We start from the raw sequence: 12,088 nt of genomic DNA, 5'->3' as shown, positions 1-12,088 counted from the left end.
GATGTAATGTGGCCAGAATCCACAGCGACGCACCAGAATATTCTGATTGGGATTGTCTAGATCTGCAGGCAGCCAAGGAGTAAATTGCTGGCTGTATATGGGAAGTATATAGTATCAGGATGACTATAAAACTACACCCAGCAGCAGAGAGAAGATTTATGGATGCAAGCCATGATTTTGATTAGAGTTATATTTTTTTATTCATTCATTGACATGCCAACACCTCTGGATGCCGACTCAGCTGGGGAGGAAAGGAAAAAATAAGCGAGTGCTGCTGCACACCGTATGTAAAAATTGGGGGTATGTGCCCCAATATTGTACATTGAGAGTAAGCAGAAGAAGGAGGAATGATCTATATCCTTAAATATGGTTTATTATAGCTGTCACGCTGCATCATTTTCAGTTGTAGAAGATTTCTACACTCAGTGTCGGACTGGCCCACCAGAGAATCGGAGGATCCTCCGGTGGGCCCAAGGTCTAAACTAATGCACGATCCCAGAGGTCTGGTAGAAGACAACCCAATTTGGAGGGTGGTATTACACTTCCTTTAGAAGTCTTCATACTTACCTCCTCCTAACTGTCCCAGATATTGTTGGACAGTTCTGGATTTTGTGGTCCACTGACTGTAGGCCTGCCCCATGCTTCAACTTCATCTGTGTCAAAATAATAATAATTCCTTTATTTATAAAGTGCACACAGATAACTCAGTGATAAACAGAGCTTGCCAATTCATTTAAGCGCACAATAAGACAGGGAGGTCTGGTAGAAGACAACCCAATTTGAATGCTTCCAAGATCTATTTACTAAGGGATGATGGAAAAAGGTAAACTTATGGTACATTTTGGATTATGGCCCAACCATCCCAGATCCAGTAGGACAGTCCTAGGTTTTTTGGTCAGCAGGTGGGAGGTCTGCCCCATGCTTCAATTCTATCTGTGTCTTTCAGGTCCACAATGAGAGGGGGAGGACTATTAGAAGACAACCCAATTTGGAGGCTTCCAAGATCTATTTAAGAAGGGATGATGGTAAGTGCTATGATGCTTCCTTTAGCAGTGTTCGGGTAGGGAGCTTACATTCCATTTTGGTTTACCTCCCAACTGTCCCAGATATGGTAGGACAGTTCTGAATTTCGTGGGCAGCTGACAGGAGACAGGAGGTCTGGTAGAAGACAATCTATTTCCTATGGCAGTGATGGCAAACCTTTTACATGCCGAGTGCCCAAACAACAACCAAAACCCATGTATTTTTTCGCAAAGTGCTGATGCGACAATTTAAGCAGTAACTTATTACTACCTGCTCTGTCACAGGTTTAAGTTGTATTGGCACCTGAGTACACTAATACAGTAGAAAGAAGAAGAAGTTTGGATTATCATTGTAGCTTCATTCTAGGGTCCTTGGCTGCCTGGGACGGCAAGAGGCCTTGAGTCCTGTCTGGTGAACTCTGCGCTGGGGTGATGGCATGGGTGCCCATATAGAGGGCTCTGAGTGCCATCTCTGGCACCCGTGCCATAGGTGCGCCACCACTGTCCTATGGCATGATGGAGGGTGGTAGGACACTTCCTGCAACATTCTTCAGGTAGGGAACTTGTGGTCCATTTTTGCATACCTCCCAACTGTTTGAAAGGACAGTCCCGGTCACCCGGTGGGAGGTCTGTCCAATCATTCAACTCTATTTGTGTCTTTCAGGTGCACAATCAGGGGAGGACCACAATGTAAGGAAGGGGGCAGTAATGGAAGTCTGGATTTAGAAAAGTAGGGGGCAATTTATGTCTTGGACCAACATAAAGGAGGTATTATGAGGGGGGCGGCACAGAGAATGTTGCATTAGTAGGGGGCTAATAGGAAGATGAGACATTATATGTGAGGGTGTTAAAGGAAGAAGAGATATTGTATGTTGGGTTGACACCTTCAGGGCTATTATTTATGGAGTCCAAAATGGTGCATTATACAGTTTCAGGGGATGAGCACAGGATGAAGATATTGTATAGTGGGTGTCACAGGACGGGGGCATAGTATTATGTGGGGGCTACTAAGGGGAATACCAGCGAGTGGGGTAAAAGACAGGTCAAAGGTTGTGGCTTTATGCGCCACATCTTTTTCCTGTTTTCTCCATTGCAAAAATTTGCTGAGCCTGTAAAATAGAATCATTCCAAATATTATCAAATGTTACAATTGCAGAATTTAAAACTCACATGTCAATAGTACTCAATTTGCAATCCCATGAATCGGACTTCAAAACTGTGGGGTCTGCATGTCACTTTTGGGGGTGTTCTCTAGGTAGGTCTTGGAATGGACCATCATTTCATTACCTCCTCCAGCTTCATCCATTAATAGGTGTCACTTATTTTGCTCTCGCTTCCGCCATTAGAAACCAGCGCTGTTTGTTTCAACACCCAATATGCTAGTCATGCTGTGTATCATGTCTTCAAGGCTGACCGGAAGAATCTGAGTCTGACGCTGGGGGAGAAGGCTACAAAATGGTCTCATCAAACCTCCTGAAATCCGAGCGTTGCCTTAGGACAAAGTGTATTATAGCGTTCTAGGGTGTAAGATCACCATTTATCACTTTGTGTTCAGCATCTTTATGACATAAGTGTAGATCTCCAAGCTTCATTCCATGATGTAACAAGATAACTGTGTTATAACTGCGAGGCATGCAAGAAATAGGTCAACCATATAAAAACATAGATATTGTAGATATAACACTTACGAAAACAAGTCAGGGGCATGCACAGTAGACACTAGTCTAGGGCATGCCCCTAAATGGGTAAATGGGACATGCCCCTATCTCAAGAACAGGGATCCCTTCCCTCACCCTACCTTTTGAGGGATCTATTGGTAGGGCAGCATCTTCTCATGGACAGGGGTTAGATCCTTCTTCGGGATATAAGTGGAAAAAAAGTGGCTTGGATGGTGGGGGCCTTCTTTTCTTTAAATAACCCGGAATAAGTGTGTTTTCAGGGAATTTGGAGCAACAGTTGTTAGTTTGACAGCTACCCTACCCTGTTCAGATCAGAAGTGTGGCCTCTAGATCTCCTGCCACTGATGTCAGCCATGGTTGAAGATATGGATTGCTTCCTTCTGTCACGTGGACACCCACAATGTTAACATGTATACAAAGTATTTTGTGCATACGCTATTTACCCTCTGCATGTATATACACTCACCGGCCATTTTATTAGGTACACCATGCTAGTAACGGGTTGGACCCCCTTTTGCCTTCAGAACTGCCTCAGTTCTTCGTGGCATAGATTCAACAAGGTGCTGGAAGCTCCTCAGAGATTTTGGTCCATATTGACATGATGGCATCACACAGTTGCCGCAGATTTGTCGGCTGCACATCCATGATGCGAATCTCCCGTTCCACCACATCCCAAAGATGCTCTATTGGATTGAGATCCGGTGACTGTGGAGGCCATTTGAGTCCAGTGACCTCATTGTCATGTTCAAGAAACCAGTCTGAGATGATTCCAGCTTTATAACATGGCGCATTATCCTGCTGAAAGTAGCCATCAGATGTTACAGGGTACATTGTGCTCATAAAGGGATGGACATGGTCAGCAACAATACTCAGGTAGGCTGTGGCGTTGCAACGATGCTCAATTGGTACCAAGGGGCCCAAAGAGTGCCAAGAAAATATTCCCCACACCATGACACCACCACCACCAGCCTGAACCGCTGATACAAGGCAGGATGGATCCATGCTTTCATGTTGTTGACGCCAAATTCTGACCCTACCATCCGAATGTCGCAGCAGAAATCGAGACTCATCAGACCAGGCAACGTTTTTCCAATCTTCTACTGTCCAATTTCGATGAGCTTGTGCAAATTGTAGCCTCAGTTTCCTGTTCTTAGCTGAAAGGAGTGGCACCCGGTGTGGTCTTCTGCTGCTGTAGCCCATCTGCCTCAAAGTTCGATGTACTGTGCGTTCAGAGATGCTCTTCTGCCTACCTTGCCTGTAACGGGTGGCGATTTAAGTCACTGTTGCCTTTCTATCGGCTCGAACCAGTCTGCCCATTCTCCTCTGACCTCTGACTTTTTTCTTTTTCGGACCATTCTCTGTAAACCCTAGAGATGGTTGTGCGTGAAAATCCCAGTAGATCAGCAGTTTCTGAAATACTCAGACCAGCCCTTCTGGCACCAACAACCATGCCACGTTCAAAGGCCACAAATCACCTTTCTTCCCCATACTGATGCTCGGTTTGAACTGCAGGAGATTGTCTTGACCATGTCTACATGCCTAAATGCACTGAGTTGCCGCCATGTGATTGGCTGATTAGAAATTAAGTGTTAATGAGCAGTTGGACAGGTGTACCTAATAAAGTGGCCGGTGAGTGTATACCAAACAATGTTGCCAAACTCATGGGGGTACATTTAATTACTCGGTCACCGGAGGTTACAGAAAGTGCATTGTCCAGGGATAATGCAGTGTGCTGCGATTTACTAAGATCGTGCGCCCGATACCCTGCATGTGTCGCTTCCCTGCTCAGGTCCGACAGATTTCACCATCTTCTTCCCGGTGCTTGTAAGTGCATTGTCTTGCGACACAATTTGAAAGTTAAATTCCGCGTTCAGTCCGAATCAGTCAGACAGAACGCCCCCTAAATTGTGTAGCACGGAAGCCGGCACAAAAAGGGTTGCGTGTGCCACAATCCCAGCGCACGCATTTCTTAAATACCAGTACAAGCCCTTTTAACATTGAAGAACGGGCACAGTCCAAAAAAAAGTGTTTCACAAAGCCCTTAGTAAATGTGCCCCATTGCGTATTGATGCCTAGAGAGGTTTTCCAAAACTGAGTGTGATATTGTAAGAATTTGCAACATTTTGCAAACATTTGCATTTGATACATTTGTAATAATGTTGCTGAAGAAGCGAACCACATCCACACTCTTGCCAGTTGTTGTGCAATGGGTTCTGTATCTGACTTCATATAAGACCCTAAATTAAAGTATGCAAATAAATTGATAATTGTGGGCTGTAGGGTATAGGGGGGATTAAATAAAAACAGCATTTTGTATACTGATCTTCATCCGAACTTCTTCCCCTTTTCATGTTTCCCTTTGCAGTTATGAGTTGGCATAGATTTGCTCTATAATTTACTCCAGTTTCTGTAGGGCCATGTCAGGCTATACCCTGCCAATTAAGCTGTGCAAATTTTTTGGGAAAAGTGCAGAAGAACAGCCAACAGTTGCAAATATTTGTTCCATTAAGACTAGTATAATGTCTGGTTTACCAGCTCATTGATATTGATGAAAGTACTATAGTATCAGTTATCAATATCAGATCTGACATTGTTGATCAGAAGATTTATGTGAATGAGAGGAGCTGCAGTAACGCTACTTGGCCACTATACAGAGAATGGAGTTGTTGTTCTGGCTCTGATCTTGTTCACTGGTGCAGAGTATTGGACCCCCATTCATGTGATATTGAGTGATAGGTCATCAATATTAATCAGATGAAAATCCCCTTTAATTAATGATTCCGTAATATTCTTATAGTCCAAATAGATAGAGATACTATGTAATATTTGGCTACATAATGACCAGTGTTCAATGCACAACAGCTGCAGTAGCAACAACTGTTGTGTTACAATCGCAGGCCATAAGAATGCATGGACTCACACATTACTGTGACTACAATGTCATTTACTTAAGAAGCAACACAACAAAAGAAAAACACAAAGTTTATGCAGCAAAAAACGGTACAGTAAACTCAATGATTCTAGGTTCTTTTTAGAATCTGAAGGCGGTCAATATGGAGGCCTAGTTGAAAACGATTTCCCCCTGCTGGTGTGATGATGTGGGGTGACATGGCACAGGACAGTAACGACTAGTAGTGATAGGAGGACACACTGCTCCCTGCTGGTGTGATGATGTGGGGAGACATGGCATAAGACAGTCACCCCTAGTAGCCTAGTAGTGATAGGAGGACACACTGCCCCCTGCTGGTGTGATGATGTGGGGAGACATGGCATAGGACAGTCACCCCTAGTAGCCTAGTAGTGATAGGAGGACACACTGCTCCCTGCTGGTGTGATGATGTGGGGAGACATGGCATAGGACAGTCACCCCTAGTAGCCTAGTAGTGATAGGAGGACACACTGCCCCCTGCTGGTGTGGTGATGTGAGGGGGGGGGGGGGCATGGCATAGGACATACCCCGATATGAGTGATAAGAGGACACGCTGCTTCCTACTGGTGTTATGATGTGTGGGCCATGGCATAGGGCAGTCACCTCTAGAAGTTATAGGAGGACACACTGCCCCCTGCTGGCGCGATGAAGTGGGGAGCCATGGGATAAGACAGTCAATTCTTATAGTGATAGGAGGACACTTTTCCCAATGCTGGTGTGACGATGTGGGGGCCATGGCATAGGACAGTCAGTCACCCATAGTAGTGATAGGGACACACACTGCCCCACGCTGGTGTGATGGTGTGGGGGCCATGGTACAGGGCATTCAGTCACCACTAGTAGTGATAGGAGGACACACTGTCCCCTGGTGGTATGATGTGTGAGCCATGGCATAGGACAGTCATAGGACAATTTGGGGGGCGGACCATCGAACGTTCCGACAGATTTGGACAATGCGCGGTATTTAACATTTCAAATTGTATCGCAAGACATGCACTTACATACACCAAGAAGGAGAAGGTGAACTTCAGCGGACCTGAGCGGGGAAGCGACACATGCAGGATCTCGGGTGCACGATCTTGTTGGATCTCTGCAGACTTCATCCTCATCAGACAACGCACTTCGGGGATCGCGCAGGGACTGGGTAAGTAAATGTGCCCCGCTGCCTCCTGCTGGTGTGATGATGTGGGTAGCCATGGTATAGGACAGTCACCCCTAGCACTGAAAGGAGGACCCATTACTTCCTACTGGTGTCATGATGTGGGGAGCCATGGTTTATAGGACATTATAGGACCCCTTGTAGTGATAGGAGGACACAACGCCCTCCGGCTGGTGTGATGATGTGGGGGGCATAGGACAGTCACCCCTAGTAGTGATATTATCAGTGCGCTGGCGTTTATGGAACCAGTTGAGACTCCAGCTTCACCAAAATACAAGTGTGTGCATGGTCTACGGGCCCACAGGTAACATCTGTGACACCATACAGAACCGTTATCCTTCTTACCCAACTGGATCTCATCTTGTGTCCAGACTGTTGACGCCTCTCTTTATAATCTTCTCCTTTCCTCCAATATTGTAATTACTCCCATCTATCATCATGACAGTCACATAACTTGGTACTTTTTTCTCTGTCACTGCCTGTATACACACATTGTTATTATCATAAGACATGGGACATGGTGATTAATTTTTAGTTTGGGAAGACAAGCAAATACTGTACATATCATGTTCTACTAAAAAAACCTCTTAAGTGCGTAATGATCCACACGGTGGGAGGGTAGTCCTGGGGGTATCCTATCATTCTCTCTCAGCTACTACGTCTGGCGCCAGCGAGACAAAAAAACATCTCATTATTAGAACCACAGGAGGAGAGTCCAAAAACAGCAGGTTTTATCCTCAATTCTTAAGAAAATATTATTTCCATGCCAGGGGCTGAGGCGGAGAGGAAACCCCAGACATTTACCAGGCGAGATGAGAAGAAGAAGCCGGACAGAGGCTGAGAGAAGAGTGATGGGTTAAATCCTCAGCCTGACATCGCTGCCGCTGGGAACAAGGATGTTTTAACCATTTTTACTAATTTAATCGTAGTAAAGGGTCTTTGGAGAGCTCAGACATTAAGACTTCATAGAAGGGAAGGTATCCACCAGTGCTTCTAAGCCAAGCACACTTATATGCAGCCGTACCGCTCCTGAAACAGGATTCCTTCTTCTTTTGGCTTCGAATAGCTTCGTTTTTGAGAAAAACATATTTTACAATTATGCAAATGACCCTCAGGGGCTCATGTCTATGTCACATGAGCCCCTTTATGGCTTTGTTGCCTGCTAATTAGCATTCAGCATTTCCAGTCAGAGGGAGGAGACAGGCAGAAACGTGAATAAATAGCAGACGACGGAGCCAGAAGGGGTTTCTGTGAAGTAGACCTGGAGCCCCTGAGGTTCATTTGCATAGGTTTGGTAGGGGAGCTGTGGTGATAAAATAACAGAACACAAACTTACCCCACTCCGACTCCTGATTCCGGTTCTTCCAGCCTGCTTCTGGCTGGAAGTTTTGGTTGTTACTTCTGTTTTCCAGGGGACTTTACTTCTTCTGTTGTCCCCAGGAAGGAGGAGGCTGAAGTCGGTCCTGTGACCCTCCAGAAATTCCAGACCCGAAGTATCAGACAGATGCGGGAACTAAGACCCCGAGCGGGTAAGTATGTGTGACTTAACTGATTATTATGACTGTTGGCCCCCTGTATACATAAAATAGGGACCTATGACTGGTCTATAGGAAAGAAGAACTGGTGCTTATGCAAGGTCACTATCCATTCACATTTATGGAACAATCAGGACATCTATCTCATGCTGTCCCATGATAAGGTAATGCACTGTACACTTGACGGTTTTCGCAATGGTTCTCATATTGGCAAAATCTGTTTTCAAATTTTTCAATGAATGAATTAAGCTGCAGACATCCACATGGTGTACGGTAAAAGAATCAGCCCTGCTCAAGCGTTGGAGTTTTTATATTTTCAAGGAGGACATTCAGCTAGGACTATATTTTTAGTTTCTGGATTACTGTATTTTTACTATTTCTTGTAGTAATAATAGATTTTATACCTATATTTCGCTGATCGCTGCGTTCTGACCACTGCTCCAGCTTGTGTCAGGTACAGAAACTCCATTGAGACAGATTGCTGCCTTGTACTGATATCCAGCCCATAGGGGTCAGGTAAATCGGCTGACAGCAGGCTGCCTCCATAAATTGTGCTAGACACCTCTGCCTCATAGGTGACACGGAGACCGCCAGACAGAACGTGTCAAAACAGCTGGCGGAGACATTCCAGTTGTCACAGATAAATCCGCCTCCCAGGACCTTTCTGTGACTAGGAGGATGGTAAAGATGAACACATTTATGTAAAAAAAAAATCATAAAAATAAAATAAATTAAATACACAACAAACATAAATGTGGTTTCTTTTAAAGCGCCCGCACATAAGGTACAGCTACATAGACAGGTACAAAAGGGTTCATGACTTTACAACCACCCGTGGTTATTATGTGACAGGACACATGGTTCATCGGCCACTAGCGCTCACAACCCTCCAGCCACCAAAATTCATGATCTGCCCTCCCTAGGGCTCCCAGTCCATCAATCACAGGGTCATTAGTCAACGGGTTTCATGGCCCTCCAGAAATCAGGGATCACAACCCTTCACCCATCAAGATTCATGATCCACCAGGGTTCATGACCTTGCAAACACCAGGACGCAAGATCTGCCTGTCACAAGGAATCATGACACTCTAGCCACCAGAGCTCATGATCCACCAGCTTCCAGGGCTCATGGTATTTCTGTCGCCAAGGCTCATGATGCACCATCTACCAGGGCTCATGAATCTGCATGACCCTCCAACCACCAAGATTCATAAATCACCAGCCAACAGGGGTCATGACCACCCAATTCCCAGATCTGCTAGTTAGTAGGTCTCATGATCCTCCAGGAGTCGGGGATCACGACCCTGCAGTCACCAAGATTCATGATTGACCAGCCTCCAGGGCTCATGGTATTTCTGCCACCAGGGCCCATGATCCACCATCTACCAGGACTCATAACTTGCTAGACACTAGGGTTCATGGTATTCTAGCTACCAGGGGTCATGGTCCTTCAGCCACCAGGGCTCGTGGACCTTTAGCTACCAGGAGGCATGGTCATTCAGACACCATGGCTTATGGTCATCTAGCTACCAGGAGTCATGGTCCTTCAGCCACAAGGGCTCATGGTCCTCTAGCTACCAGGAGTCAAGGTCCTTCAACCACCAGGGCTTATGGTCCTCTAGCTACTAGGAATCATTGTCCTTCAGCGACCAAAACTCATGCTTCTCTAGCTACCAGAAGTCATGGTCCTTCAGCCACCAGGACTCATGGTCTTCTAGCTACCAGGAGTCATGGTCCTTCATCCACCAGGGCTCATAGTTCACTAGCTACCAGGAGTCATGGTCCTTCAGCCACCAGGAGTCATGGTCCTTCAGCTACCAGGACTTATGGCCCTTAAGCTATCAGGAGTCATGGCCCTTCAGCCACCAGGGCTCATGGTCCTCTAGCTACCAGGAATCATTGTCCTTCAGCAACCAAAACTCATGCTTCTCTAGCTACCAGAAGTCATGGCCCTTCAGCCACCACGGCTCATAGTTCTCTAGCTATCAGGAGTCATGGTCCTTCAGCCACCAGGGCTCTTGGTCCTCTAGCTACCAGGAGTCATGGTCCTTCATCCACCAGGAGTCATGGTCTTTCAGCCACCAGGGCTCTTGGTCCTCTAGCTACCAGGAGTCATGGTCCTTAAGCTACCAGGAGTCATGGTCTTTCAGCCACCAGGGCTCATGGTCCTCTAGCTACCAGGACCCACGACCGCTCATCTGCCTCCATTAACTCCTTGATTGCCCAAACAAGGCCAAATTACTAAATGTAATGTCCCGCTCTGGAGCTGATGTCTTGGTGGCTCCTGACATCGCCTTGTGGCGGAACACAATTGTATAGGAACGCGAGAGAAGAGTGGAGGTTTCCCTCCGGAGAGTATTAGAGCTGCACGGGATCTGACCGTTACTATAGTAACCGGAGACGCGGCCTAGTGACCGGCCCGGAACCTGCGCTTTTTGATCAATGACGTAAAGAAGAGAAACCCGGGATCAGGAGGATGAGCCCGGAGCGCCTGTCACAGCCTGGCCCCGACTATCTGGGTGAGGAGAGCCCTGTGTGTATACAATTTCTTACTGCTCTGTCATACAGGACAATAGTGTGCAACCTGGAAATAATTCCGGGCTAGGGTTCCATGTAAATGAAGGGACCGCAGTGTATGATATTATATGCTGATGTTAATATGGTGCATTCTCCTACATTAAAGGCACAGATATTCCTGCCTCACTGTGAACCAGTAAATGATATTGGCACAGACAGTACTCATTCCCTGTCTCTCTATGTATATGAGGTTTGTGCAGAATTGTCTCTCTGTCTCTACTAGTAAAGATGTAGCCAGAGGTAGTACTGTCTACCTGTCTCTACCAGTAAATCATGTAGGTAGATGTAGTACTGCCTCCTTGTCTCTACTGGTAAATCATGTAGGTAGAGGTACTACTGTCTCCCTGTCTAAACTGGTAAATCATGTAGGTAGATGTAGTACTGCCTCCTTGTCTCTACTGGTAAATCATGTAGGTAGAGATACTACTGTCTCCCTGTCTCTACTGGTAAATCATGTAGGTAGATGTAGTACTGCCTCCTTGTCTCTACTGGTAAATCATGTAGGTAGAGATACTACTGTCTCCCTGTCTCTACTGGTAAATCATGTAGGTAGATGTAGTACTGCCTCCTTGTCTCTACTGGTAAATCATGTAGGTAGAGATACTACTGTCTCCCTGTCTCTACTGGTAAATCATGTAGGTAGAGATACTACTGTCTCCCTGTCTATACTGGTAATTCATGTAGGTAGATGTAGTACTGCCTCCTTGTCTCTACTGGTAAATCATGTAGGTAGATGTAGTACTGCCTCCCTGTCTCTACTGGTAAATCATGTAGGTAGAGATACTACTGTCTCCCTGTCTCTACTGGTAAATCATGTAGGTAGAGATACTACTGTCTCCCTGTCTCTACTAGTAAATCATGTAGGTAGATGTAGTACTGCTTCCCTATCTTTACTGGTAAATAATGTATGTACACATAGTACTCCCTCCTTGTCTTTACTGGCAATGCTGTAGGTAGAGGTAGTAGAGGTAGTGGTAAATGATGATGTAGGTATATATATTGCATCCCTATATTTCCATGTTAATGATATAGATACAGATAGTACTGCTTTGCTGTGTCTCCCTCTAAATCATGTGGGTAAATTTAGTGCTATCTGAAATGAAATGCCTCATTGTCTCATCTTTTTTCCTGTAAATGTTGTAGCTAAAGCTACTACCGCCTCCTCGTCTCTTCCTTTAAAAGGTACA

At 45.7% G+C, this 12,088-nt stretch overlaps 1 protein-coding gene across 1 annotated transcript in view; it reads left to right on the top strand.

Moving 5' to 3' along the window:
• The first annotated feature begins 10,686 nt into the window (after positions 1-10,686).
• The window catches only part of CSTPP1 (centriolar satellite-associated tubulin polyglutamylase complex regulator 1), a 95,524-nt gene continuing 94,122 nt past the window's right edge, over positions 10,687-12,088 (top strand). The window contains exon 1 of the mRNA XM_072118795.1: positions 10,687-10,843. Coding sequence (XP_071974896.1) covers positions 10,801-10,843 — 43 coding nt within the window. The 5' untranslated portion in view covers positions 10,687-10,800. The remainder of the gene's footprint in view (positions 10,844-12,088) is intronic.

The sequence above is a fragment of the Engystomops pustulosus genome, chromosome 7 (assembly GCF_040894005.1).
Source record: "Engystomops pustulosus chromosome 7, aEngPut4.maternal, whole genome shotgun sequence".
In the NCBI taxonomy this organism is placed as follows: Eukaryota; Metazoa; Chordata; class Amphibia; order Anura; family Leptodactylidae; genus Engystomops; species Engystomops pustulosus.
Note: the sequence above shows the minus strand (reverse complement) of the source record. Positions and strands in the feature narration are given on the sequence as shown.